Source organism: Natator depressus, chromosome 16 (genome assembly GCF_965152275.1).
Source record: "Natator depressus isolate rNatDep1 chromosome 16, rNatDep2.hap1, whole genome shotgun sequence".
Classification (NCBI taxonomy): Eukaryota; Metazoa; Chordata; order Testudines; family Cheloniidae; genus Natator; species Natator depressus.
In genome coordinates this window covers 8,686,799-8,710,102 of record NC_134249.1, presented here as the reverse complement: position 1 = coordinate 8,710,102, position 23,304 = coordinate 8,686,799, and the positions used below count along the sequence as shown (strand labels likewise).

At 49.3% G+C, this 23,304-nt stretch overlaps 1 protein-coding gene across 1 annotated transcript in view; it reads right to left on the bottom strand.

Moving 5' to 3' along the window:
* The window catches only part of LOC142000011 (uncharacterized), a 252,023-nt gene that overhangs the window by 4,252 nt on the left and 224,467 nt on the right, over positions 1-23,304 (bottom strand). The window contains exons 44-64 of the mRNA XM_074973989.1: positions 20,483-20,536; positions 19,992-20,099; positions 18,991-19,044; positions 18,773-18,826; positions 18,184-18,237; positions 17,281-17,334; positions 15,323-15,430; positions 14,550-14,603; positions 12,616-12,669; positions 12,161-12,214; positions 11,420-11,473; positions 11,008-11,061; positions 9,660-9,713; positions 7,930-7,983; positions 6,395-6,448; positions 6,248-6,301; positions 5,543-5,596; positions 4,702-4,719; positions 2,242-2,295; positions 1,929-1,991; positions 1,006-1,171 (exon numbers count right to left, since the gene is read on the bottom strand). Coding sequence (XP_074830090.1) covers positions 1,006-1,171; positions 1,929-1,991; positions 2,242-2,295; positions 4,702-4,719; positions 5,543-5,596; positions 6,248-6,301; positions 6,395-6,448; positions 7,930-7,983; positions 9,660-9,713; positions 11,008-11,061; positions 11,420-11,473; positions 12,161-12,214; positions 12,616-12,669; positions 14,550-14,603; positions 15,323-15,430; positions 17,281-17,334; positions 18,184-18,237; positions 18,773-18,826; positions 18,991-19,044; positions 19,992-20,099; positions 20,483-20,536 — 1,327 coding nt within the window. The remainder of the gene's footprint in view (positions 1-1,005; positions 1,172-1,928; positions 1,992-2,241; positions 2,296-4,701; positions 4,720-5,542; positions 5,597-6,247; positions 6,302-6,394; positions 6,449-7,929; positions 7,984-9,659; positions 9,714-11,007; positions 11,062-11,419; positions 11,474-12,160; positions 12,215-12,615; positions 12,670-14,549; positions 14,604-15,322; positions 15,431-17,280; positions 17,335-18,183; positions 18,238-18,772; positions 18,827-18,990; positions 19,045-19,991; positions 20,100-20,482; positions 20,537-23,304) is intronic.

The window sequence follows — 23,304 nt, the reverse complement described above, 5'->3', positions numbered from 1 at the left end:
TTCACACTGTAACCCACTTATTTTTTAAGCTCAAGCTGTAGCAGCTCCGGCTTCGAGTTCTGCTTTTTTTAGTTCAGTCCCCAGTGAGTGAACCAAGATGACACGCAGGAACGCATCCAGCCTTTGCACTGCTGTGGCCCTCAGCCCCCCCTAAGTCCAAAGGAATCGTGAGCGGCTACACATCCCCCTTGGTGCCTGATCCAAACTGGACACGAGTGTGTTAACAGCCCCAGCCAGTGACATTTAGCAGCTCAGCCGTTTAGCTGTGAGGGCCCCAGTTGAGTTCCCGCTGTGTCAGCCAAGATGGCGGACGTCAACACACCGCCCCACCCTGAGTGCGGTGCCAGGAAAACATGAGCCTGCCCGAGCACAAGGGAAAACTTCTCTGTGATATTGCAGATGTGACAGGCGATATCCCCACCCTCCCACTCGTACAGGACAGCAGCTCATCTTTTCTCCTACCGAGAAGACATGACGAGGGTCTGGCTGAAGGAGATGTTGGTCAATGGGCTCTAGAGACAGCAGGTCAGAGGGGCCAGGGGCCGTGTGTGTGTGCGCAATCCAGAATCAGAGAGAGGAGGTTATCTGGACCATCTCCTTACTTTCCTGGTGCTTTGACATTTCCGGCAGACCACCCACAGAGGAACCCTTCTTTTCTGCGGGACATGGATGTCCTGAGTGCACTGGCTCTAAATTCCTCTGAGAGATTAACCATGGGGCAACCACCGGCCCATTCACCTCCCACGGGGCAGGGCACAGCTCACTGGTGAACCTCAGTGCTCATGAAGGGTGCAGGACTAATGACTTCTGCTTAAAACCAAGAGCAGAGGCCCTGCGGCCGCTTCCCTCCCCGGTATGAACTCTCTCTACAAGCCAGTGGTGATCTTTCCTTAATGGAACTACCAAGCAGAGTTCCGAGAGGACTGGAAGGACACCAGTCCACCCCTGACCTCATCCGGACCGGGACCCCGCTCCCGTAAGGGCACGGTGCTGTTTGTTTGGTACCGTCAGGCAGGTCAGGCTGAGCCAGCAGGAGCTCCTTGCAGTTGGCAGCTGGATTGTCTTTAGTGCCATCTGGGGGGTCTACCAGGAGCTTCAGCTCATGACCCAAGTTGTCCAGAAGAGCCCACACCCAGGTGTAGTTCAGTTTGTTTGTTGAATAAATCAGATGCTAAAAGGGGTGGAAGAAATATAGAAAGTAATCTGAATCTCCCTCACTTGTCCCCAGGCAGCCAGGAACTGCCCAAGTGCACCCAATGTCTGTCTGGTCTAGTTACGCAATAGGGCCCTGATCTCAACTGGAATACAAATAATAAGAGGGGCAGGCAGGAGAAGAAGTTGGCATGCTTAAGTAGATGCCTCCTCACTAAGTCAGCAGTACATCCACGGGGCTTTGTGATCTAACACGGCAGCGCTGACTGGTTATGCTTTCTGGGGAGTGACCAACTGGCTCAGCTGGTTTTTCCTGAGACGCCTCCTCACTGGAGGAAGCCTTCTCCTGCCCAAAGAAGAGCGAAGTTACAATCTCTTCTGTTGTGGCTGGAAATCGGAAAGTAGTGTAAAGAGGGGGGACGTGATTTAAGACTTGCAATGCAAACCCGGGGAGAGACAGGCCACTGGTTGTTCGGGGCCCTCAATTCTCCTGCTTCTAGCTTAGCGCTGGATTAAGCTACCATATGTTTTATATTTGAGCAAGCCTGTGCAGGTGAACACCCCGCCCTTCCCCACCCCCAAGCAAAAGCAGCCATCAACAGTCAGCACATCACTCATACATTGTCAGGTGCCACTTTGTCCTAGTTACATAGCACCCATCAGGCCACGACTAACCAGAGCTTTGGGAAAGGAAACATTCTCCCCACCAAAGCAGCAGCCCCCGTCACATGCTGTGTGAGACCTGATGGCTGTGTTCCCCCACCCACGACGCTCACCTCCAGTTCCTCCATGGAGACGTTGAGCGAGGGTCCCCTGGGACCGGCAAGGCCAGGCGCACCCTAGACGACAACAACAACAACATTGGCACCCCTCTCGGCATTCTGCACAGAGCAGCAACGGTGGCCTGAGCCAGCAGCGGACTGGAGATGAGGACCCGGGAGGTCCCTTCCCGCCCTGCTGCCATCCAGCTCTGCCCAGGTACATGGCAGGCTGCTCCCCCACCTCCATCGGTTGTCAGCAGCACTGTGCAAGTTCTCTCTTGTTTGAGAAAGAAAGGACGGGGGATATGTAAATATCGGCTTAACTTACAGGCAGGCCTGGCTCGCCTTTGGGTCCTGGAAGGCCTTGGAAACCTTTAAGTCCCTAATGTGAGAAAGAGAGAGGGGAAACCAACAAACAGTCAGCAAGATGCTCTGCAGCCGGAGCCTGTCCCAGAGAAAGCACTAGGAATCCCTGCTCTTCCCTCTGTCAGGGCCTGCTCCCCTAGTGGATCAGTCCATCCAGGGTAAAATGTCTCCCAAGACACTCTCCAGGGTGAAGGCATGTGGGACGAGCTGCAGGGACTGAAGGAGACACGGGGGGCATTTAGGAATGTGCTGGCTGTTTCTTAGAGCAGCATTGCCGGAAGAGATGGGACGACGACGCTGAAGCCGAGCACAGGGCAGGCCCCATCCATCCCTGCATGACACACACTGCAGGCTAGAGACAGGCTCTGCCACAGCTTCCCACCAGGGCTGGGGATGGCTTGTAATGTCGTGCTCGTTGGATGCAAATGTGGCTCCGTTTGCCCCCTTCGCATGCCTGGAGAGCGCAGCAGCACAGGGCCCCACGCGGTGCAGGACCCCACTTTCTGAGACCCAACCCTCAAAATGCAGGGGAGGAAGAGGAGGGCTGGTTACTCCTTAGAATCATAGGATATTAGGGTCGGAAGGGACCTCAGGAGGTCATCTAGTCCAACCCCCTGCTCAAAGCAGGACCAATCCCCAACTAAATCATCCCAGCCAGGGCTTTGTCAAGCCGGGCCTTAAAAACCTCTGAGGAAGGAGATTCCACCACCACCCTAGGTAACCCATTCCAGTGCTTCACCACCCTCCTAGTGAAAAAGTTTTTCCTCATATCCAACCTAGAACTCCCCCACTGCAACTTGAGACCATTGCTCCTTGTTCTGTGGTCTGCCAGCACTGAGAACAGCCGAGCTCCATCCTCTTTGGAACCCCCCTTCAGGCTGCTATCAAATCCCCCCTCACTCTTCTCTTCTGCAGACTGAACAAGCCCAGTTCCCTCAGCCTCCCCTCGTAAGTTATCAGCCCCCTGATCATTTCCATTGCCCTCAGCTGGACTCTCTCCAATTTGTCCACATCCTTTCTCTAGTGAGGGACCCAAAACTGGATGCAATACTCCAGATGTGGCCTCACCAGTGCCAAATAGAGGGGAATAACCACTTTCCTCCACCTGCTGGCAATGCTCCTACTAATATAGCCCAATATGCAGTTGGCCTTCCTGGCAAAGACAGCACACTGCTGACTCATATTCAGCTTCTCACCTACTGTAATCCCCAGGTCCTTTTCTGCAGAACTGCTGCTTAACCAGTCGGCCCCCAGCCTGTAGCGGTGCATGGGATTCTTCCATCCTAAGTGCAGGACTCTGCACTTGTCCTTGTTGAACCTCATCAGATTTTTTTTAGACCAATCCTCCAATTTGTCTAGGTCCCTCTGGACCCTATCCCTACCCTCCAGCGTAGCTATCTCTCCCTGCAGTTTAGTGTCATCTGCGAACTTGCTGAGGGTGCAATTAATTCCATCGTCCAGATAATTGATAAAGATGTTGAACAAAACCGGCCCCAGGACCGACCCTTGGGGCACTCCGCTTGATACCGGCTGCCAACTAGACACTGAGCCGTTGATCACTACCTGTTGAGCCCGACCATCTAGCCAGCTTTCTATCCACCTTATAGTCCATTCATCCAATCCATACTTTTTTTTTAACTTGCAGGCAAGAATACTGTGGGAGACCGTATCAAAGGCTTTGCTAAAACTTTCCTTCCTAAGTGCAGCTTCCCCAGAAGATCCCCGACCCGACTCTCAAACCTTCCCATCTTCCCACCCTGTCAGGCTGTGGCAGTGCAGCCAAGAGCCTGCCCAGCGCACTTTGCTGAGGGTTCTTGTTAAAGCTAGAGTCAGCCTCACCCTTTCCCAGGGAGCCCAACGCAGAACCTATTATTGAGGAAACTGGGTCACAACACCTGCGGCCCCTAAGGCAGCATTGCTGAGGATCAGACCTTTTAGCTTCAAAGGCCACCTACTTAACCCTGGCACACTCACCCCCATTTGCACCAGGGGAGACTGGCACAGACAGACTGAGGGATTTGCCCAAGGCGACATGAGCAGCTGGTGCCCAGAGCCAGGATTAGATCTCAGCGGCTCCAGTAGCCAGAATTTGTCCCTGACTGCCATCTCTCCACACACGTGGCTCTAAGGGCAGAGGATGCCCAGGGCCAGCTAGATTGTGAGCTGAGGAGATGCACAAATCAGCGCAAGTGTTAGGACCTTCTGGGGAAAAAGCAGCAGGCTGCTCCAGCTTTCCCTGAGCCCTTTCTACTGGCAGCAGATCTGGCATAACAGTCTCTTTTCCCCTATTGGACACTGGATCTATGTGCACTGGGCTCGGTGGAGGGAGATGGGCAGAGATAGCCAAGCGGGATGGGATACGTTCAGAGGAGAGAGCTAGGACACAGTCAGGTCCCAGAAGATAACACTACGTCCTACTTACTTTTTGTCCAAATAAGCCCTGGAAGGGAAGAGAGAGAGGAAAAAAAAAAAACATTCTCGGAGTTGGAAGATATACACTGACTTGGGAAGAAATATAACCACTGCAGCAATAAATAAAGACATAGAATAATATGAATAAAACACTTTTCATCAGCAGATCTCAAAGCAATACGCAAAGGGGGTATCATTACAGGTGGGGAAACTGAGGCATGGGGCAGAGACATGACTCGGCCATGGACACCCAGCAGGCCAGGGAATAGAACCCAGGTCTCCTGAGTCCTAGGCCAGTGCTCTGTCCACTGGGCCCTACTGCCATCCCTTTCACATCTCTATGGTGCCCAATCCTGAGCTGTCCCATTAGTCACTCACTGCATCGCTTGTTACCAGCAAAGCACAATGAGCCCAGTGAATCCCAGGCTTCTGACGACTTGTGAGATTAAAACCCAATATACATAATCTATCTCACCTGGCAGAATGTGACTCACCCCATCCACCCCCACAGTCTAGAGCGAGAGCGAGAGTGTGAACGGCCCCACCAAGCCTGCCATACTACAGGAAGATGGAGGAGAAGTCCAGTTTGGGAGAGGGAACAAAGTAGTTTCAAAAGGAACAATGGAAAGGAATGGAAAGTCTGTGACGGAGGGGAGAGCTGTTGGGGAGGGCTCCCTGAGTCATTCTGAACTGTCCCAATAATTTTTATTATGTAACTAGTCATGCTACTTCAGCCAGCTTTGGTGGGCAGCTGTAAACCAGAGTATCTATTTAAGTGTGCGAAGCAGCTGATTGCCCATCTATCACATGGTCCCGTCACATGCACCCCTCTGGGACAGCGAAGGACTTACTGGCATTCCAGGGAAGCCGGAAGATCCCCGTGGTCCAGGTGGGCCGATATTACCCTGCAAAAATGGCACAAGCTCAGCTGACAACATATTGCAGGAAAATGTGGAAAAAACCCACATTCAGCTGACGATCCCATTGTACTTTAAATAATTAAACCTCACTACATCCATGAGGTAGATCCCAACCTTATTTGGAGTATAAAAAGGAAATGGAGTCCAATGGGATTAGAAGACCTGCCCAAAGTCAACAGAAAGTCAGAGTCAGGAATGGACCCGAGTCCCGATTCCCAGTCCCCTGTTCTAACCACTATACCCCTCTGTCGGTGACCCCCTACCCTTTTGCAGCGCTGGGGTCCACACGCTGTGATACACAACCAAAGCCACTTCTTATTTTTCTACCTCCCCAGGGTCTTTTGCAGAGAAGAGGCAGGTTTTGCAACAGCAACCAAAAAGTGCCAAAAATCCACCCAAGCCAAATTCCAATTCCCTCCCTCCAGTAACGTCACTTCTGCCTGCATGCCTTTGTCCACCCCAAGCTGGGAACTTACCTTTGGATGAATTCATCGCTTCCCCCATGTACCTCCTTTTCCCCAATATTGGAACTACCAGCTGGTGCCTGAAAGCAGCCGTGCAAGCCAGCAGGGGGCAGGGCTTGCACATGACTGCAGAACAATCTACACAAGGAGAGGACAAGTTAAAGTCCTTTACCTGCTCTCCCTTTGATCCTGACCTTCCAGGTGCACCTATGGGTCCTTGCTTGCCCTAAGAGATGGGAAAGGTACTGAGTGAGCACCACAGTAGTTGAAAGAGGCAGGACAGGGAAGGGAAAGAAAAGAAAGAAATCACTATACATACCTTAAAGCCATCGTCTCCTTGTGGGCCATGATATCCCTTGCTGCCTTTCTCACCCTAGAGGAGTCAATCACGGGCGGGAATTGGTAACAGCACAGACAACAAAACAACAGCCCTACAGCTGAGACGTGGGAAGGTAAGAAAGGTTCTAGCAGCCCTTTAATAATCAATTTCTGGGAGATGGAGGGCGAGCTGGCATGGAGGTTAGATACAGGGAACCTTACTAATGTCATTTACTACATCTCATTATGGCAGCCAAGGTCTGAGGTTTTGCTGGCTGTTAGGACAGGAGATTCTGAGACCAAAGGAGTTAACGCAGATGATTATCAGCACAGGTTTTGCTGTATGTTTTAAGTACAAAGTATTGATAGATATTGATCATGTTCCCTATACAGCTGTTATCATCAGATTGGTGAGCACCCTAAAGAGATTCAAAATCCTCCCTAGATGCGTAATCCACACAAATGCAAAAAAAGACAAAATGCCCTTCCTTCAAACTCAAACACCGAGAGGAGGGAAACTGCAGAAATTAGCAGGCCTAGTTTTGTTCCACTTTCCTGATTACATGGGGTTTTCTCTTACGTTGATAGTCTGACCAAGAACCTCACACTCATCCCATTGAGAGAAGAGATGCGTTAACAGCGGCATGTCCAACACACATCAGCCAAGCAGGGCCAGACATTTCCAAGCATGGTGAACCAGTGTTGTGATGCTGATAAGTGCAGCTGGCTGAAAATTTTCTGGAGAAGGGCTTTTGTTTTTCAGGGGATTTCTGGTTTTTTTGTTTGTTTGGTTGGTTGTTTTTTTTTTTTTTTATGGGCGTGGAATGGCACTATACAATAAAATAGAAATTCTTGTGATAAAAAAATCTGACAACCAAAAATCCAAACATTTTTTGTTTTTAAACCATTTTTTTCAGCTTTTTTATGAAAACCCAAGGAGTTTTCCAAGAAAATTTTGGATGACAATTAAAAATATATATATTGTTTACTGAAATTTTTCATGGTGAAAACCAAAACCAAACCAATTGCCCAATAAGCCCTACTGACAATGCTTTAGGTTCTGTTACATTTAAAAGTTTTATTTATTACAGTAAGTTCTGAAGGTCATGAGCAACTGACTGGCACTGGGGAACACCTTATGTCCTGTATCAAAGCTGGCAGATAGGGCCATCAAGATATGCGTGGGCTTCTTCAGCCATGGGCAAATCACGCACCTCATCAGTGCACAAAGAGACTATCTACCCACATGTGAAAGTCATCAGAAGCGTTAGGAAGAGGTGATGTGGGGATTAAGTGATCCTATACTCCTTGGACTTGGTTTCAACCACCAGCTGACATGATGGGTAGGGTAAGACAGGTAACAGGCAAGGGAGAAAGGGAGGAGCCTAACACGTGCATATCTACAGGCTCATGGAAAGAGTTAGACCAACGTGCAAAGAAGCAGGGTGGCTAAGCTAACAGAGTCATACTCCACACATGCAAAGCCCCCACTAGAACACAGTGCCCAAGTGATCAGTAGAACAGAACCCTACATACCTTCTGGCCTCTTGGTCCCCGGTCTCCCTTCACCCCTTTCATTCCAGGAATCCCCTGTGCGGGGAAAAATGTAGCATCCATGTATCTCCATCAACTATGACACTCTGACTACTGCTGAGTTAGTTACTTGCTGCTGAGAACTCTGCAAGGCAACACCACTTCTAGATGGGCTGAATGCCTCATGTTTCATGAGCATCTCTTCCCCCAACAAAGACCAACCTTGCCAGTAACAACTACTGCTGGCTGCCATTAAAGCTGCATGGAATTTTATGAATTTTCCATTTTCAATGACTTTTTTTTTTTTTGATGAACAAAGATTTTCAACAGGGAAAATACATTTTTTCCAACAGTTCTCATCAAAACTTGTCAAGTTCTTCAACCAGCTCTAGAACTGCTGGACTTTTCTTTCTTTCTTTTTTTTTTAATGATTGAAATTTCAACAAAACATTTAAAAGTTTTTCAACATTTGGAAAAACTTGTAAAAAAAGGAATTAAAATTCACACACCATCTAAAAAAAAAAAATATTTTTTTTGACCAACTTTAGCCGCCACATCTTGGTCCCCTCCCTGGAAGTGCTGTGTTCACAGAGGGCACTTCTTCTGGGAATGTGATTACATCACCTGCCTGACAGATCCATCCCAAGGCTGAGATGTTCTTCTCAAACATCATGGGTGGTCAGAAAATTCAGGGATGGGAGTTGCACAGATTATAACAAAATGTTGTTTTTCATCATGATTTTAATTTTAATCAAAATTATCTGACCAGCTCTGTGGTATCGTAGGACTGTTAGATTCTGGAAGGGCAAGTAAGATTGAATAGGCAAAATACCTACAAAGTCTAGACCTTTATGCTTAACTGATTCCGGATTTTTTTTCTATAGGATGAACCTGTCCAGGGGGCAACCAATCTAACTAATATTAAGATTGGGCATGATAAATGTATTAATAGGATTATATGATAGGGTGCTTGCATCAGCAGAGGACTTGACTTGACCCAGGCAGTCCTTGCCAGTCCTATGTCTGATCATTTATAGATGAACAAAACATGAAGATCACAAGGATTGCCATAGCAACAGCTGGATGTCAAAGAGGCAGCTTTTGCCTTCCCAACTGGGAAGCAGAAGCTCACACAGAGTGAAGGCTGCCCTGCTCCAGCCTAAAGACATGATACTGCACCAAAGGGCATGCACTGACTATATGGAGCCCCGTTGTGCTAGTCTGGATCCTGCTCTCAGGCCAGCAGGAATCGGGAGTGACTCCACTGAAGTCAGTGGCATTACAAGGGTGTCAAGCCAACAAGAGAAGAATCAGCCCCACAGTGCTGGGAGAGCTCCCTGCGACAAGCAGTCCTGGACTCTCCCCTGCTGTACAGTGCTGAGCACAATATAGGATTTCGGTCCATATAGAGCCTTGTAGCAGAGCCAGGATTTGAACTTTGCTCTCCTGAGTGCCTTACCCACAAGACTGCCCTTCCTCTCCCTTAGAAAGCTCTTCAGCATCATGTGCTCTATGTCTAGAAAGAGTCACAGATTCCAAGGCCAGAAGGGAGCATTTGATCAACTAGTGGGATCACCTGCATACCACCAGCCAGAGAACTTCTCAAAATAATTCCTAGAGCAGATCTTTCAGAAAAAAAACCCACCCCAATCTTAATTTAAAACTTGTCAGCAAAAGAGCAGGCTCAGAAAAGACACTTATCCCAACTGGCCATCTCTGTGGCAAATACTCACGTAAGGTCCTTGTGGACCACGTGGTCCGTCTGACCCTGGTTCACCTGGATAGCCCTGGAAGGCAGAAGGAGGAGAAACCCTTCTCAGTGTCATAATAGAACAGCAAGGTAGGAACGATTCCACAGGCGTTTCTTGTGCAGAAAGAAAACAGAGTCTTGCGGAGATGGTGCAAGTGCCAGAAAGATGGGAAAAGGCCCTGGGATCCATGCTTTAGGTATGAGGAGGAGAAAGGATTTGCCTCAGATGATTCCTCTCCAGAGGAAGAGTGGGGACAGACGACCGTATGCAAGGTGTGGGGACAGTCTGAGGAACAGGACATACTGCTCCACCATACATCACTGCTCCATGAGCAGCTTAAGGCAGGGAAGGTCCTTCTCCTCCGGTTTCTCTACTGGCTCCTCCCCCCTTGCCACATGGACAGATCAGCTCTCAGCAGGATCTCCCGTGATGCTAATCAGCCTCTGACCGTTTCATTGCTGTGAAAACCCTCAGCATAGGGGAAAGAGAGCGAGAATTCAGAGAGACCGCACCAGCAGGAGCACAGCTGGGACAGGCCTATGCAAAGGCAAGAGCATCTAACGTGCTTGGTACCATAAGGGGCTATCAGATCAGGAGGCGCATGTGCTGCAATACACTAAGTAGTGTTTAGATTCCTCGCAAGCAGTGATAAGATTAGGGGTGTGGGAAGAGACTGGGGAGCCCCAGTGGCTCTCTGACAGCTCCGCTGGTGGGCGCTCTAGGCCCAGTCATGCTAAGGACCCTTCATAGACACAAGGATGCACTGCCTTTGGCTTACCTAAGGGGATCCTCAACACAGCTCCTTTCATTTGATGCCCTAAGCAGCCTGCAGTTGCCAGTGACAAAGCCTGTCCCAGAGGGGCTCTGTAGGGCACAGCGTGTTGCTCACCCTCCAACGTCAGTGACCTGGACCAGTTGAAAGGGTGGACTCTTTTCCATGGTGGTTCTCACAGAAAGCAAATCCAATCCATTCAGAGACCTCTAGGTGCCTGGAATCCTGGCCCTGGGTATCCAAGGTGACTTAATGAAACCTATAATGGACCCAGACTTAGCCCTGGCATGACAGGCCAAGGAGAAGTAGGTCACATGGATCTGTCTGCCCAGCGGAGTCTGGGCACATCCAACTGATGATAGCTACACAACCGTGCATATGCTACTGCCTAGCAAAGCAGCTGTGTGGGGCACTCACCCAGCCTAAGGTCCGTGCTAGCTCAGCACTGTCAGTGGCTAGTGCAGCCCGGGCAAGGCTAGACATGTCAAGGCCAAGTGCGACCGGGACTGTCACCTGGCATAGCTGGGAAAGGACAAGCGAAACAGCTGGGTTGCCTACCTTGGGTCCCTTGGGGCCTCTTGGGAGCTTGCGCCCGGCTTTGCCTCGCTTGCCCTGCAACGAGTTTGTGAACATCAACGACGTCTCCTGCTCAGCTCCGCTCCTCACTACAACAGCCCCCCCCGGGGGTCGCCCCTAAAGCTCCTCACTGCTAAAGTACCCCAGCATCACCCCCAGCAATGGTATCCTCTCCCCATCACTACAGTATCCCAAACAACCCGTGATGCGGTGTCCCATCCCCACGTCACCCTCAAAGATGCCCCTTTGCAAACTGCCCTCATCAGGTGCTGCTCACACAGGAGCGAGAGGAATTAACTCAACCGTTCACACTGGGTTAGCGTTAACCACCAGCATGGAGCAGCTGCTAGCAGTGGATGTCGAGCCCGCGGCAGGGAGGATAATGCCACCTTACCCGTCTGCCAGGATTGCCGGGGAGGCCCCGATCTCCTTCACGCCCACTGTTCCCCTAAGGAAACAGACAAACAAACACACACATGGCAAGTCACCAGCAGTTCTGATGAACTGCCAGAAAGGGGGCAAAGACTCCTCCCTACCTATCCAAGAGAAACCAAGGTCGCTCGTTCCCTGCTACAGCATCCCTGGGATAGAAGGGATGCAGCTCATAACCCCCTCTCGCTGAGAGCATCAGGACACGGCTGCAATCACCCCTCTTTCCCTATAAACACTCTCCTGTCAGGAAGAGTTGCTGTCCCTGGGGGGGAGGGGGGGAGAGACACTATTTGTAATCATTACTTTTCTGGTGGGAGGAAAAACTGAGGCACTAAAGACTGCACAGCACTCGGCTGCTCAGACTGCGCTCCCCTTGCAGGGCCAACTGCACTCATCCTAGGGTACTGCACATCATTGCAGTGTGCCCCAGAGGTGGCTGCATTTCAGTAGCGGGTGCTCCGAGATCTTTTGGGGCGAAAGGAGCAATATAAACGAAAGAGTGGCCAGCAGGAAGCCATGTGTCAATGGCACCTGTTACTCCGACGGAAGAGTCCCTGGCACCGAACCCCAAAAGGTTAGTGCTCTGGAGACATAGAGCACACCGTCAGTAGGGCCAAGGCCATGTTATTCTACAACCGGAGCGCTCCATTGGGAGGAAGGGTCATTCCCCGTCTGAAGAGCGGAGAAGGCCTTCTGAAGTTACCTTTTCTCCTTTACGACCCCTCTGTCCCTCCGGACCCAGCTGTCCTTGAGGCCCCTGAAGTCAAAAGAGAGAAGGAAGTGTCTCTACGGGAACACCACAAACTCCCCAATGATGGGGGTCTCTTCAGCGATGCTCCCTAATGCAGTACCCTCACAAGGGAGTCCAATGCCCTCCCCTCTTGAGTTCTGTCCCCAGCCCTGCCCACAAACACCGGGATGCAGTTCTAAGCAGGACTTGTAAAAGCACAGAGGGGTGGAGCAGGGCCATGAGAGAGAGCAGGGATTTTCACCCAGCCTGATAGGGGCCAGGTAAGTCTTCAAGTCCTGCTCCCAAAGAGGCGCTGGGGTCATGCTTTCAGGGAAGAAAAGGAGGCATGAAACCTATGCTTGCAGGGAGAGGTGGAGCGGACATGCTCCAAGCCGCCACTTGGCACACCTGCCTCTCTCTGCCCTCACCATTCGTCCTGATTCTCCTGGATCCCCCAGCTCCCCCCTCTCACCTGGAGGGCCCTAAGGGAAAAAACAGAGAAACAATCCATTACATTCACATCTCCCTAAAGAGCATATCAGGTCCTTCTAGACCCCTTCATGGCCCTCACCACACTCCTATCCGAGTGCATCATAATCAGGAATGGATTTTGTCCTCACAACACCCCTGAGTGGCAGGTAAGTAAATACAGAGAGGGGCAACTCCCCCTGGGATCCTGGCGGGAAACATGGAGGTGGGAGGGGGACAGGGTCTAGGAGCTAGTTGGTGCGGGGGAGATTGACATTGGCTGAGGAGACAGGAGAGACAGAATGGGTGGGCAAGGAAACAGACTGAAAACCAAAAGGGGTGGGAGGAAGGAAGGAGAGGAGGGGACACAGATCCGATGACCAGACAGGCTGTGGAGGGAGAATTGGGACTGGCTGGGCAAAGAGACTGTGACAAGAAGCCTTGGCAGGGGAGGGGACAGTCTCTGTCACTGCACAACCTTGATTCATCCCCAAGCAGGTCCAGCTTGTGCACTGAAGAGGCTGGAGTCCTGTGGAAAAACCAAGCCTGTGATCATGCAGTTAAAGTCACATCACAATGCATATGCAGACAGGGGCACAAATTAAGCTTGCGCGGGCAACCAGAATTCTGATGTTTCCTAGCTTTTGAGTGCTTGGCTTTGCAATCATAACAATGTTCTTTAATGGGCATGTGTGCGCATGTGTATGCCCTCTGTTTACAAGTGTGGCGGACACATTGCTGTACAACAGAATTCCACATTGTCAAGTGCAATCTGCTTATATCATAGAATCATAGAAGATTAGGGTTGGAAGAGACCTCAGGAGGTCATCTAGTCCAACCCCCTGCTCAAAGCAGGACCAACCCCAACTAAATCATCCCAGCCAGAGCTTTGTCAAGCCGGGCCTTAAAAATCTTTAAGGATGGAGATTCCACCACCTCCCTAGGTAACCCATTCCAGTGCTTCACCACCCTCCTAGTGAAATAGTGTTTCCTAATATCCAACCTAGACCTCCCCCACTGCAACTTGAGACCATTGCTCCTTGTTCTGTCATCTGCCACCACTGAGAACAGCCGAGCTCCATCCTCTTTGGAACCCCCCCTTCAGGTAGTCGAAGGCTGCTATCAAATCCCCCCTCACTCTTCTCTTCTGCAGACTAAATAAGCCCAGTTCCCTCAGCCTCTCCGCGTAAGTCAGGTGCCCCAGGCCAGCCCCCTAATCATTTTCATTGTCCTCTGCTGGACTCTCTCCAATTTGTCCAAATCCCTTCTGTAGTGGGGGGCCCAAAACTGGACACAATACTCCAGATGAGGCCTCACCAGTGCTGAATAGAGGGGAATAATCACTTACCTCAACCTGCTGACAATGCTCCTACTAATGCAGCCCAAAATGCCGTTAGCTTTCTTGGCAACAAGGGCACACAGTTGACTCATATCCAGCTTCTCGTCCACTGTAATCCCCATGTCCTTTTCTGCAGAACTGCCGCTTAGCCAGTCGGTCCCCAGCCTGTAGCGGTGCATGGGATTCTTCCATCCTAAGCGCAGGACTCTGCACTTGTCCTTGTTGAACCTCATTAGATTACTTTTGGCCCTATCCTCCAATTTATCTAGGCCACTCTGGACCCTATCCCTACCCTCCAGCATATCTACCTTTCCCCCCAGTTTAGTGTCATCTGCAAACTTGCTGAGGGTGCAATCCATCCCATCATCCAGATCTTTAATGTCGTTCATACTCGGCCATTCGCCTAGCCATTCTGAAATATTGGGTACAGTCCCAGCCATCTTCCCTCACCATGCCCAAATCCTGTTCATACTTCTGAGCACAGGCTCCCCATGAGGGCAGCCACAAACCACAAGCTCCATATTTGCTCAAAAAGCAGTAAAGAGGCCCACTTACTTCAATGCCACTTAGCCCTGCTGCTCCCACTTCTCCAGGTGGCCCACGAGAACCCTGAATTCATTGAGGAGAAAAACACAACTGACATTAGCTTCAGGTGAATCAGAGGAAAGATAGTCTAGTGATTAAATATTCTTGGGAGTCAGGAGCTCTGGGCTCTCTTCCCAGTTCTGCCACTGACCTGTTTCAGAGTGAGCTTGGGTAACTCATGCAGGCTCTCTCTGCCTCAGATTACCCATCTGTAAAATGGGGATAATGTCTCCCACCTCAAAGGGGAGTTATAAAGCTTAATTCATCTATATCAATCATTTTGTGCTCCGGAATGGAAAATCCCAGGGTGACACAAGGTGATTAATGTATTTGTTTGATGCCTGGACTTCTGTCTTGATAGCTACCGTGGCAGATCATTATCCTGACTGCTAGTGGCGTCCACAAAGAATAGGGTTTGCACATGTCGCCTCCAAAGATGCAAATGGAAGGGCTGTAAGCAGCCAACTCGCATCGTATGTGCTCAAAGCCCAGGCAAGGGATGAGGCCACTTTGCACATGCGGCCCAGGGTAGGACTCAGAGATCAAATCCCTCCTGCACGAAAGCAACCCAGGGTGTGTGCCTGTTGCATGCACCTTCCTTCTGGGATCAGGGGTGAAGGGAGCGAAGCAAAATGTGTGGATCTTTAGGAGCTCAAGCCGAGCACGTGCAGTAGCACGGAGAGAAGGTGCAGTGAGGGGAGTCGTCTCGCAAAGGCGGGAGGGAGGGTGGTGGGTAAAGTTACCTGATGGCCAGTCTCTCCTTTCCCCCCGGCATCTCCTTTGGGTCCTTCAGGCCCACCAAAGCCCTTGAGTCCTTGGCTCCCACTTTCACCCCTGGAGCCTGCTGCACCCTAGAGTGCACAGAAAAGGGAGATGCAGCCACCTTATGGACTTAATTCATAGCCTCACCAACCTGACCCAACACAGTGACACTGCATGAGAGCGTGGAGAGGAGACTCCACTGGTCGCAACTGTCTCTTCCTGCAGAGCATGGTTGTGGAAATGTCAAAAGCGAGAGCTCCTGCAGAACGATTTGGCCCATTTCATAAAAGCCACAAATGGCTTGCAAAACAGGGGGAGAGAATAGGTGAATCCAGATGGGCCCGCAAGCTGGACCACGATCCACACTTCACTCAGCTACGAGGATGGTCAGCTGTGGATCTCAGTCGGGACTGGAGCTTCACAGCTCAGAGCCAGGTCTCTCTGTGAACTGGACATATTCTGGAAACAACAAATTCGCCTTGTTGCTCACTGATGTCTAACTCTAGCCTGTCTGGGTTTTTTTTGTTGAAAATGTCTAAGCAGCATTTCTCAGAAATCTTTTAAGCTTTCTTTTATTTGATACAGTTTATTTCATGTCCTCTTTGCAAATGGAATTTATTGAACTAAAAAACCATTTGTCGTCATGGAGAGATGAGTTGCCAACCTAGACAATGGGAAACCCAGAACCTGGACCAAGATTTATTTCTTCAATTAAGCTGCACAGCATCATTAGTGCATCTGCAGTGCTTTGTAAATGGCACCTTTGCAATCATTAAATGTCATCGGTTGCAGCCTTTATCATACAGTGCATGCAGGGAAGCAGGGTGGTTATCTGCCCTTTTTAATCTGAACCGAAGATGACGGTGAGCACTTTTAAGAATACGACACTGCTGTCTGGACACTGGGCTATCTGTGATGTGTATTTCTGGTGACCTTTCAGATCCCCCAACAATTCAAGCATCTTTGTTCTACGACAGCAAAAATTAAACAAAATGTATTGTGCGTGTTCTACAACAGACGCTCGTAACTAATTGCACCATTACAGCAGCACTTAGTCACGTGTCTTATTGGCAAAGGCAACCCTACTTAAAATGTTTTTAGCTGATTATAGTTAGAAATCAAGGAAATCAAGGAAATAAGGACTTGACGGGAAAGTATTTACCAGAAGGGATCCCTTCCTGGCCATCCTTTCACATTTTCACAATGCCACTTCTCAGAGGAATTGCATTGTGGCATTACCATAAACACAACCGTTTTGTCTCGAGCTGGGACAATAATGTCCTATTTGGATCTAGATTCTGAAGCACCAGAAAGTCAGGGATACTAGACTGGGCCAATTTCTCTTGTCCCGTAATACAATTAGCATCAGCAGGAGCAGATTATTTCAGTTAGAGCAAGCAAAACGTTGCAATGACTTTTCATTTTGCATTGGAAACTAGACAACTTCTATACACCTCAGTCCTAAGCCTCCTAGGCTGAGACACGGGGATGCTTCAGAACTGACCTGAAACCTAACCCAAACCTGGAAGCACCTTTGAGGTTTGAAAAAGTCTTAGTTTCCATCTTGCCCCAGTTTCAGAGGTGCTCTGATTTCACCCAGGACTAGAAGAAAAATCCCCAAGTAGCTCGTGAAAAGGCCATTTACAGCCTAGGTAGAAATAAAGATGTAACAAAGCCTGCTGCCGTGACATTCCAGACTGGTTTGTTGCACTCAAGAGCTGGGACAGTCCAGATAAGAGTTGGTTCCATACAGCAGCACCCGCTTCTCTACCAAACAAACCATTAAACTAAAGCATAAGAAAAGAAATCAGGAAGAGAATAAAGTATTAAAGAGCCAGGTTAAAAGAGCAGCCGTTTGTCGGGAGCTTCTTTGAATGACACCAGACCTGATCTCTGAACACTCCCCAACCTCTGCTCTGGAGCAGGATTTAGTACTTACGGCAGGCCCTGGCTTGCCTCGCTGTCCTTTTCTTCCATCTTCCCCAGGGACTCCCTGTAGTAACATTTAAGAATTAACATGAATCTGACTCTCACCTGTTTGATGCATTCATTAGTATCTCTTATTAGGATACTACCAAACATAGTCCCATGGAGACTGGTACCCTTGCTGGTAGTCTCAAGGTCTACACCCCAAATGAAGGTGTGATTTCAGTGAGGGTGGGCACACCTGAACTGGCTTTAATCTAGCGTCAGTGAGGATATGGCAGTGCAGGCTGGGTGACCCAGTACAAGCACGCTAGGGACTATGGGTATATACTCAGGTTTTTGTCTTTCACTGGGGTCCATGCCACCACACCTTCACTGCAGGTCAAGCACTGAATAGCCCATGAGAAGAAAATTGCCCCGTCCCTCTCACAGATGCTCCCTGAGAGAAGCACATTGATGGAGGGCTTGCACAGCTGCTATCCATTATTGTATCAGTCTCATGGACAAATATGGGAATAAAGAGAAGATATCTGTCTCCGGGGATGTCAGGCCAGCCCATTACAGTGCTCTTGTAAAATACAGTGTCCCAGCGCTAGTGTCTGTAAAATGACAACTAGGGAAACAAACATGACTGAAGTATGGGGAACAGAGTTTCAGAAAGGCCTACTGATTTGTGTTGCCCAACTTGAGACACCATAAAGGAAAGGGGCCCAGTTTTCAGAGGGCGAGTGCTCAGCACTTCGTGAACTCCAGTGCCCAACTTGGCCACCCAAGAACTGAAGCATCCAAAAATCATTAGTTACTTCTGAAAGTCCTGGCCTGGGCTGGGGAGGGGGAACTCTTCCAATTTTCATTTCAGAGGGCGACGGTGAGGCGCGCCTTAGACAGCACACTGGGGTTCTGCAGTGACAATTACCTCCAATCCAGCCCCACCAGCTGGGCCAATCAGTCCACTTGGTCCTGGATCCCCCTGGGGAAAAAGAAGGGAATAGTTCTTATCCTGCCCTCTGGAACCTAGGCCACTAAAACCTTTGTGGGGCTGCCCCCGCCCTCTCCCCTTTGATCACCAAACCCAAAGGGACGGGGATTGATCCCTGGCACAGGCAGCCTGCGTTACAAGCCTGCCATTGGAAATCTCTCTCCATCTGGAATGCTGAGCTGGCAGACTGTGTTGGAGGAGGGGACCCTCCCTTCATACTTCAACTCACTGGTTCCTGTTATCCCAGGGCTAGAAATCAGGGCTCGGGAAATGAGTAAAACAGAGACCCCTCTTGTGACATAGAGAAGCCAATGAAATTTAAGAATGGAAAACTCCTCTTCCTCTGTTTTACTCATTTCCCGAGCCCTGAAAAGATCCCAGAAAAGCAGCTCTGCTGGTCACCAAACTATGCACAGCTCTCCAATACCTTTCGGAAATGCCAGCTCTCCCACCTCGTAAAGTTCATTACCACAATGGTGTGGAGGTGGGTGAGGTTATATCAGACTTTATCGCTTCTTCTCAGTACCTTCTCTCCCTCAGGGCCAGCTAACCCGGGTGGACCTAGGATGCCTGCTTCACCCTGTCACGAAGGAAAAAATAGATCACATCCATTCAAAATAGCCATAACTTACACAGAGCAGCCAGTTGCCTCCTGATGGTCAAGTAACATGCATGACCCCCAGATTTCTACATCAGAGACCTTGCAACCAGCAAAGGAAGGAGGAATAATACAAGTTAACGTACAATTCGTCCTCTGGCTCCAGCAGGTCCTGCAACACCGATCACACCGAGCTGGCCCTGTGGAAGGAAGAGAAGTGTTACTTATTAGAACCCTGACAGAGCTCCGAAAACTGAGGCCGGAGCTTGAACTGGCTGCTGAATCCAGCATTAATCTAGAATGCCCTGTACAGCAGCAACTTCATTCGAGCCAACTGTCACTGCGACAGAACCCGCAGATCACGGTGCCACAGGGAACACCCATGAAAGGCTGAAATCTCATTCCAGTAGGTTCACAGGGAACCCAGGGCCCAGAAGCAAACCCAACTATTACCCTAATGGGCAACCCCAAGAGCACACATGGATAGAGGAGAGAGAGAGAGAGAGACTCAGGGACAAGATATTCTAAACTGGGAGCAAGAAACATGCATGGATATTGACACACCATCGAACTCAAATAGCTACAGAGAGAGAGACTCAAATTTTAGTGCTGAGACTTAAAGGCACATAAAGGAGAAACCCTCTTGGTTGTGTGTCAAGTGACCCTCTGGCTCAAAATCTGGACTTTTTGCCAGCTGATAGTTCTGGCACAAAACCGCGCATAACGTCAGAACCTTGAACATGTCAGTGTGAAAACTGCTCTTTGTCAGAATGAAATTTCTAATTTGAAAAGCCCTGACACCATCTCATTTGGTCAAAAAGAGGAAAACGTGTTAAAATAGCCCATTTTTGCTCACAAATGCATGTATTTTTTTGGAGGGGGGGGGGAGGTGCAAACTCCTCACCCCCAAATTGGGCTAATTTGGTGAAACCAAAAAAATCACATAAACCTCTCCAATTCTGGTGGTTTTCCAATTTCCCTGTGAATGTTTTGCATGGTCCTTGGCAAACTCCTAGTTTCCTGCTGGGTGACCAAGAACTCTTCTGTATACAGAGATAGACCTAAACTCCCACCCTCATGGGAAATCCTGGGATTCCTGCCAGGTCCCAGTGACCCACATGGAGAGAGGAGTCCTCGCTGTACTTGCCAGTAAACCTTCTTGCCCCTTCTCTCCTTTAAGTCCCTTTTCACCAGTTTTTCCCATAATGGCATCTGGTCCAGGCATTCCAGGAGGGCCCCCAGGGCCAGCGTCACCCTGTTCATTAGTGGAAACAGATGCGTTACTACAAAGACCTGAATGAGTAAAATCAACTGCAATTAAATGAGCCAACAATTAAATGGCATCTAAATTAACACTTAATGCATGTTTTAAACTCATCTTAGATGCCAAGCATGGAGCCCTACATCATTAACACACAAGAAAGAGGATTATAAAAATCCTGGTTTTATTCGTAAATCTCAGCCTTAAAACTACAGCCCTCCTGTGGCATCTCTGTAAGCTTGCGTGGCACATCTCCAGCATCTCATCTGGGGACCAACAGACACTTTACTAAGGTGTGTGAGAGAAACGGGCTGAGCAGGCCACGAGTAGCAATGTAGGGTCTCAACGGGAAAACATAGAAGAAGAGATCTCCCCACCTTTTCGCCCTTGGGCCCGGGCTCCCCCATATCTCCGGGATCCCCGATGTCACCCTGCAAAGAAGGAGAAGCAAACTCTTTAGCCCCAGTTCAGTGAGCACCCATGTTCTGTACCAGGTGTGTCTTCTCTATGCTCATCAGTCCCTGAAGATTGAGGCCTCTCACACTGACTCTCCATGGACTTCATTGCTACAGCAAAACATTCTTCAGCTTGCGATATGAATTCTGGTGAAGGTGTTGTAGGCACCACAAAGTCATAAAAATGTAGGGCTGGAAGGGACCTCGAGAAGTCATCAAGAGCAGCCCCCATGAGCTAAGGCAGAACCAAGTAAACTTAGACCATCTCAAAGAGGTGTATGGCCAACCTGTTCTTGACCTCCAATGACGGGGATTCCACAACCTCCCTCGGAAGACTAGTGCAGAACTTAATCACTCATGGTTAGAGAGTTTTTCCAGACATTTAATCTAAATCTCCCTTGCTACAGACTAAGCCAATTACTTCTTGTCCTACCTTCAATGGACATGGAAAACAATTAATCACAGTCCTCTTTATATTAGCCCTGAAAGTTGAACCTAGACAATTTCAGACTGGAAATAAGGTGCACATTTTGAACAATGAGATCATTTAACCACTGGAACAATTTATCAAGGGGCATGGTGGATTCTCCTTCCCCAGACATTTTTAAATCAAGATCAGATGTTTTCTCTAAAAGATCTGCTCCAGTTCAAACAGGAATTAATTCAAGGAGGTCCTATGGTGTGTGTTTTGCAGGAGGTCAGACTTGATGATCACAATGGTCACTTCTTGCCTTATAATCTATTAATATGAATCTATGTGTTGTGATACAGGAGGGCCAGGGAGCAGTGGCAGAGTGCTAGAGGGGAAATATATAACCCCAAAGCTAATTAAGGTGTGGTTCCCTGTAGACTAGGGAGGGTGGCTACAGGTTAATTAGAGCACCTGCAGTCAATTAAGGCCCTGTCAGGAACCTAATAAAACCCCCCTGCTTCAGGCAGTCAGGGAGAAGGAGAAAGGACTGGAGCTTGGAGGTGTCTTGAGAGACTTGAAAGATCAGAGAACTGAAGTAAGGGAGACCCTCCCGCAGCGTCTAAGGACCGAAGGTACCCCGCCCAAGGGGGAAGAGGGTAAGAACCTGCAGGGGTTGAGAGGGGCTGGGACTCAGAGTGAGGAGCAAACCCAGAGCCCTCCCCCGTTTCCCTCCTCTACCACCTTCCTGGGCCACTAGCGGGGACCAAAAGAAATCTGATGAGGTTCAACAAGGACAAGTGCAGAGTCCGGCACTTAGGACGGAAGAATCCCATGCACCTCTACAGACTAGGGACCGAATGGCTCGGCAGCAGTTCTGCAGAAAAAGACCTAGGGGTTACAGTGGCTGAGAAGCTGGATATGAGTCAACAGTGTGCCCTTGTTGCCAAGAAGGCCAATGGCATTTTGGGATGTATAAGTAGGGGCATTGCCAGCAGATCGAGGGATGTGATCATTCCCCTCTATTCGACATTGGTGAGGCCTCATCTGGAGTACTGTGTCCAGTTTTGGGCCCCACACTACAAGAAGGATGTGGAAAAATTGGAAAACGTCCAGTGGAGGGCAACAAAAATGATTAGGGGACTGGAACACACGACTTATGAGGAGAGGCTGAGGGAACTGGGATTGTTTAGTTTGCAGAAGAGAAGAATGAGGGGGGATTTGATAGCTGCTTTCAACTACCTGAAAGGGGGTTCCAAAGAGGATGGATCTAGACTGTTCTCAGTGGTAGCTGATGACAGAACAAGGAGTAATGGTCTCAAGTTGCAGTGGGGGAGGTTTAGGTTGGATATTAGGAAAAACTTTTTCACTAGGAGGGTGGTGAAACACTGGAATGCGTTATCTAGGGAGGTGGTGGAATCTCCTTCCTTTGAGGATTTTAAGATCAGGCTTGACAAAGCCCTGGCTGGGATGATTTAGTTGGGGATTGGTCCTGCTTTGAGCAGGGGGTTGGACTAGATGACCTCCTGAAGTCCCTTCCAACCCTGATATTCTATGATTCTATGACCTCAGCGGCCCAAGAGCAGGGGCAAGGGGTGGCGTCTTAGCCTCCCTGCCAGAAAAAGCCCAGGACCCACCATACTAACATCGGCCATCTTGTCACAGTGTTTACCTACAGCCAGGCTTCCTTCTATCCCACGGTCCCCAGGACAACACTGGAGTCTATTTTGCATGCAATTCACTTGTGTAATTTTGACCAGCACCAGCAGGAGTTATTATCACATCCAAGTAGCATCTTCTATCCCTTGGCCCTGGCAGAGAGATCTGCCTGCTCTGACATTACCGCAGGATGGAATTCCAGTGGTTTGTAACAGAGTTTTAGAGCTGGGGCAGTTTCTTTAGACTCATTTGTAGCACTGCTGTGCCTCTGGGGTGGGCAGGGTGGTGGTTTTGATATTACACAGCAGATGCAGAGTGGATATCGAGGTGAAATGGTTTGAAATTGCTACGCCCACGCCGAAGCAAGCAGGAGATGGGAGCAGAGGGGGCTGGTGCATAATCTTACATGGCCTTGGCCCCTCACGAGCAAGTGGAGAGGGTTGCTATACAGAGAAGTTCAGAAACTCAAGGACAAATCCCAAATACCCATCACCAGGTATAGTCGGCCCCAAATTTTCCATTTTAAATGGAAAACTGGGTTTTCAATATGAGAATTTTCACAAAGTGTCAAATTTTCTTTAAAAAATTAAAATAAAATGAGTTTTGGTTGGAAAACTGAAAATCAAATTTTCTTTTGGCTGAACTCCTGCCCCCACCCCACCCCCTCCTGTTTTCA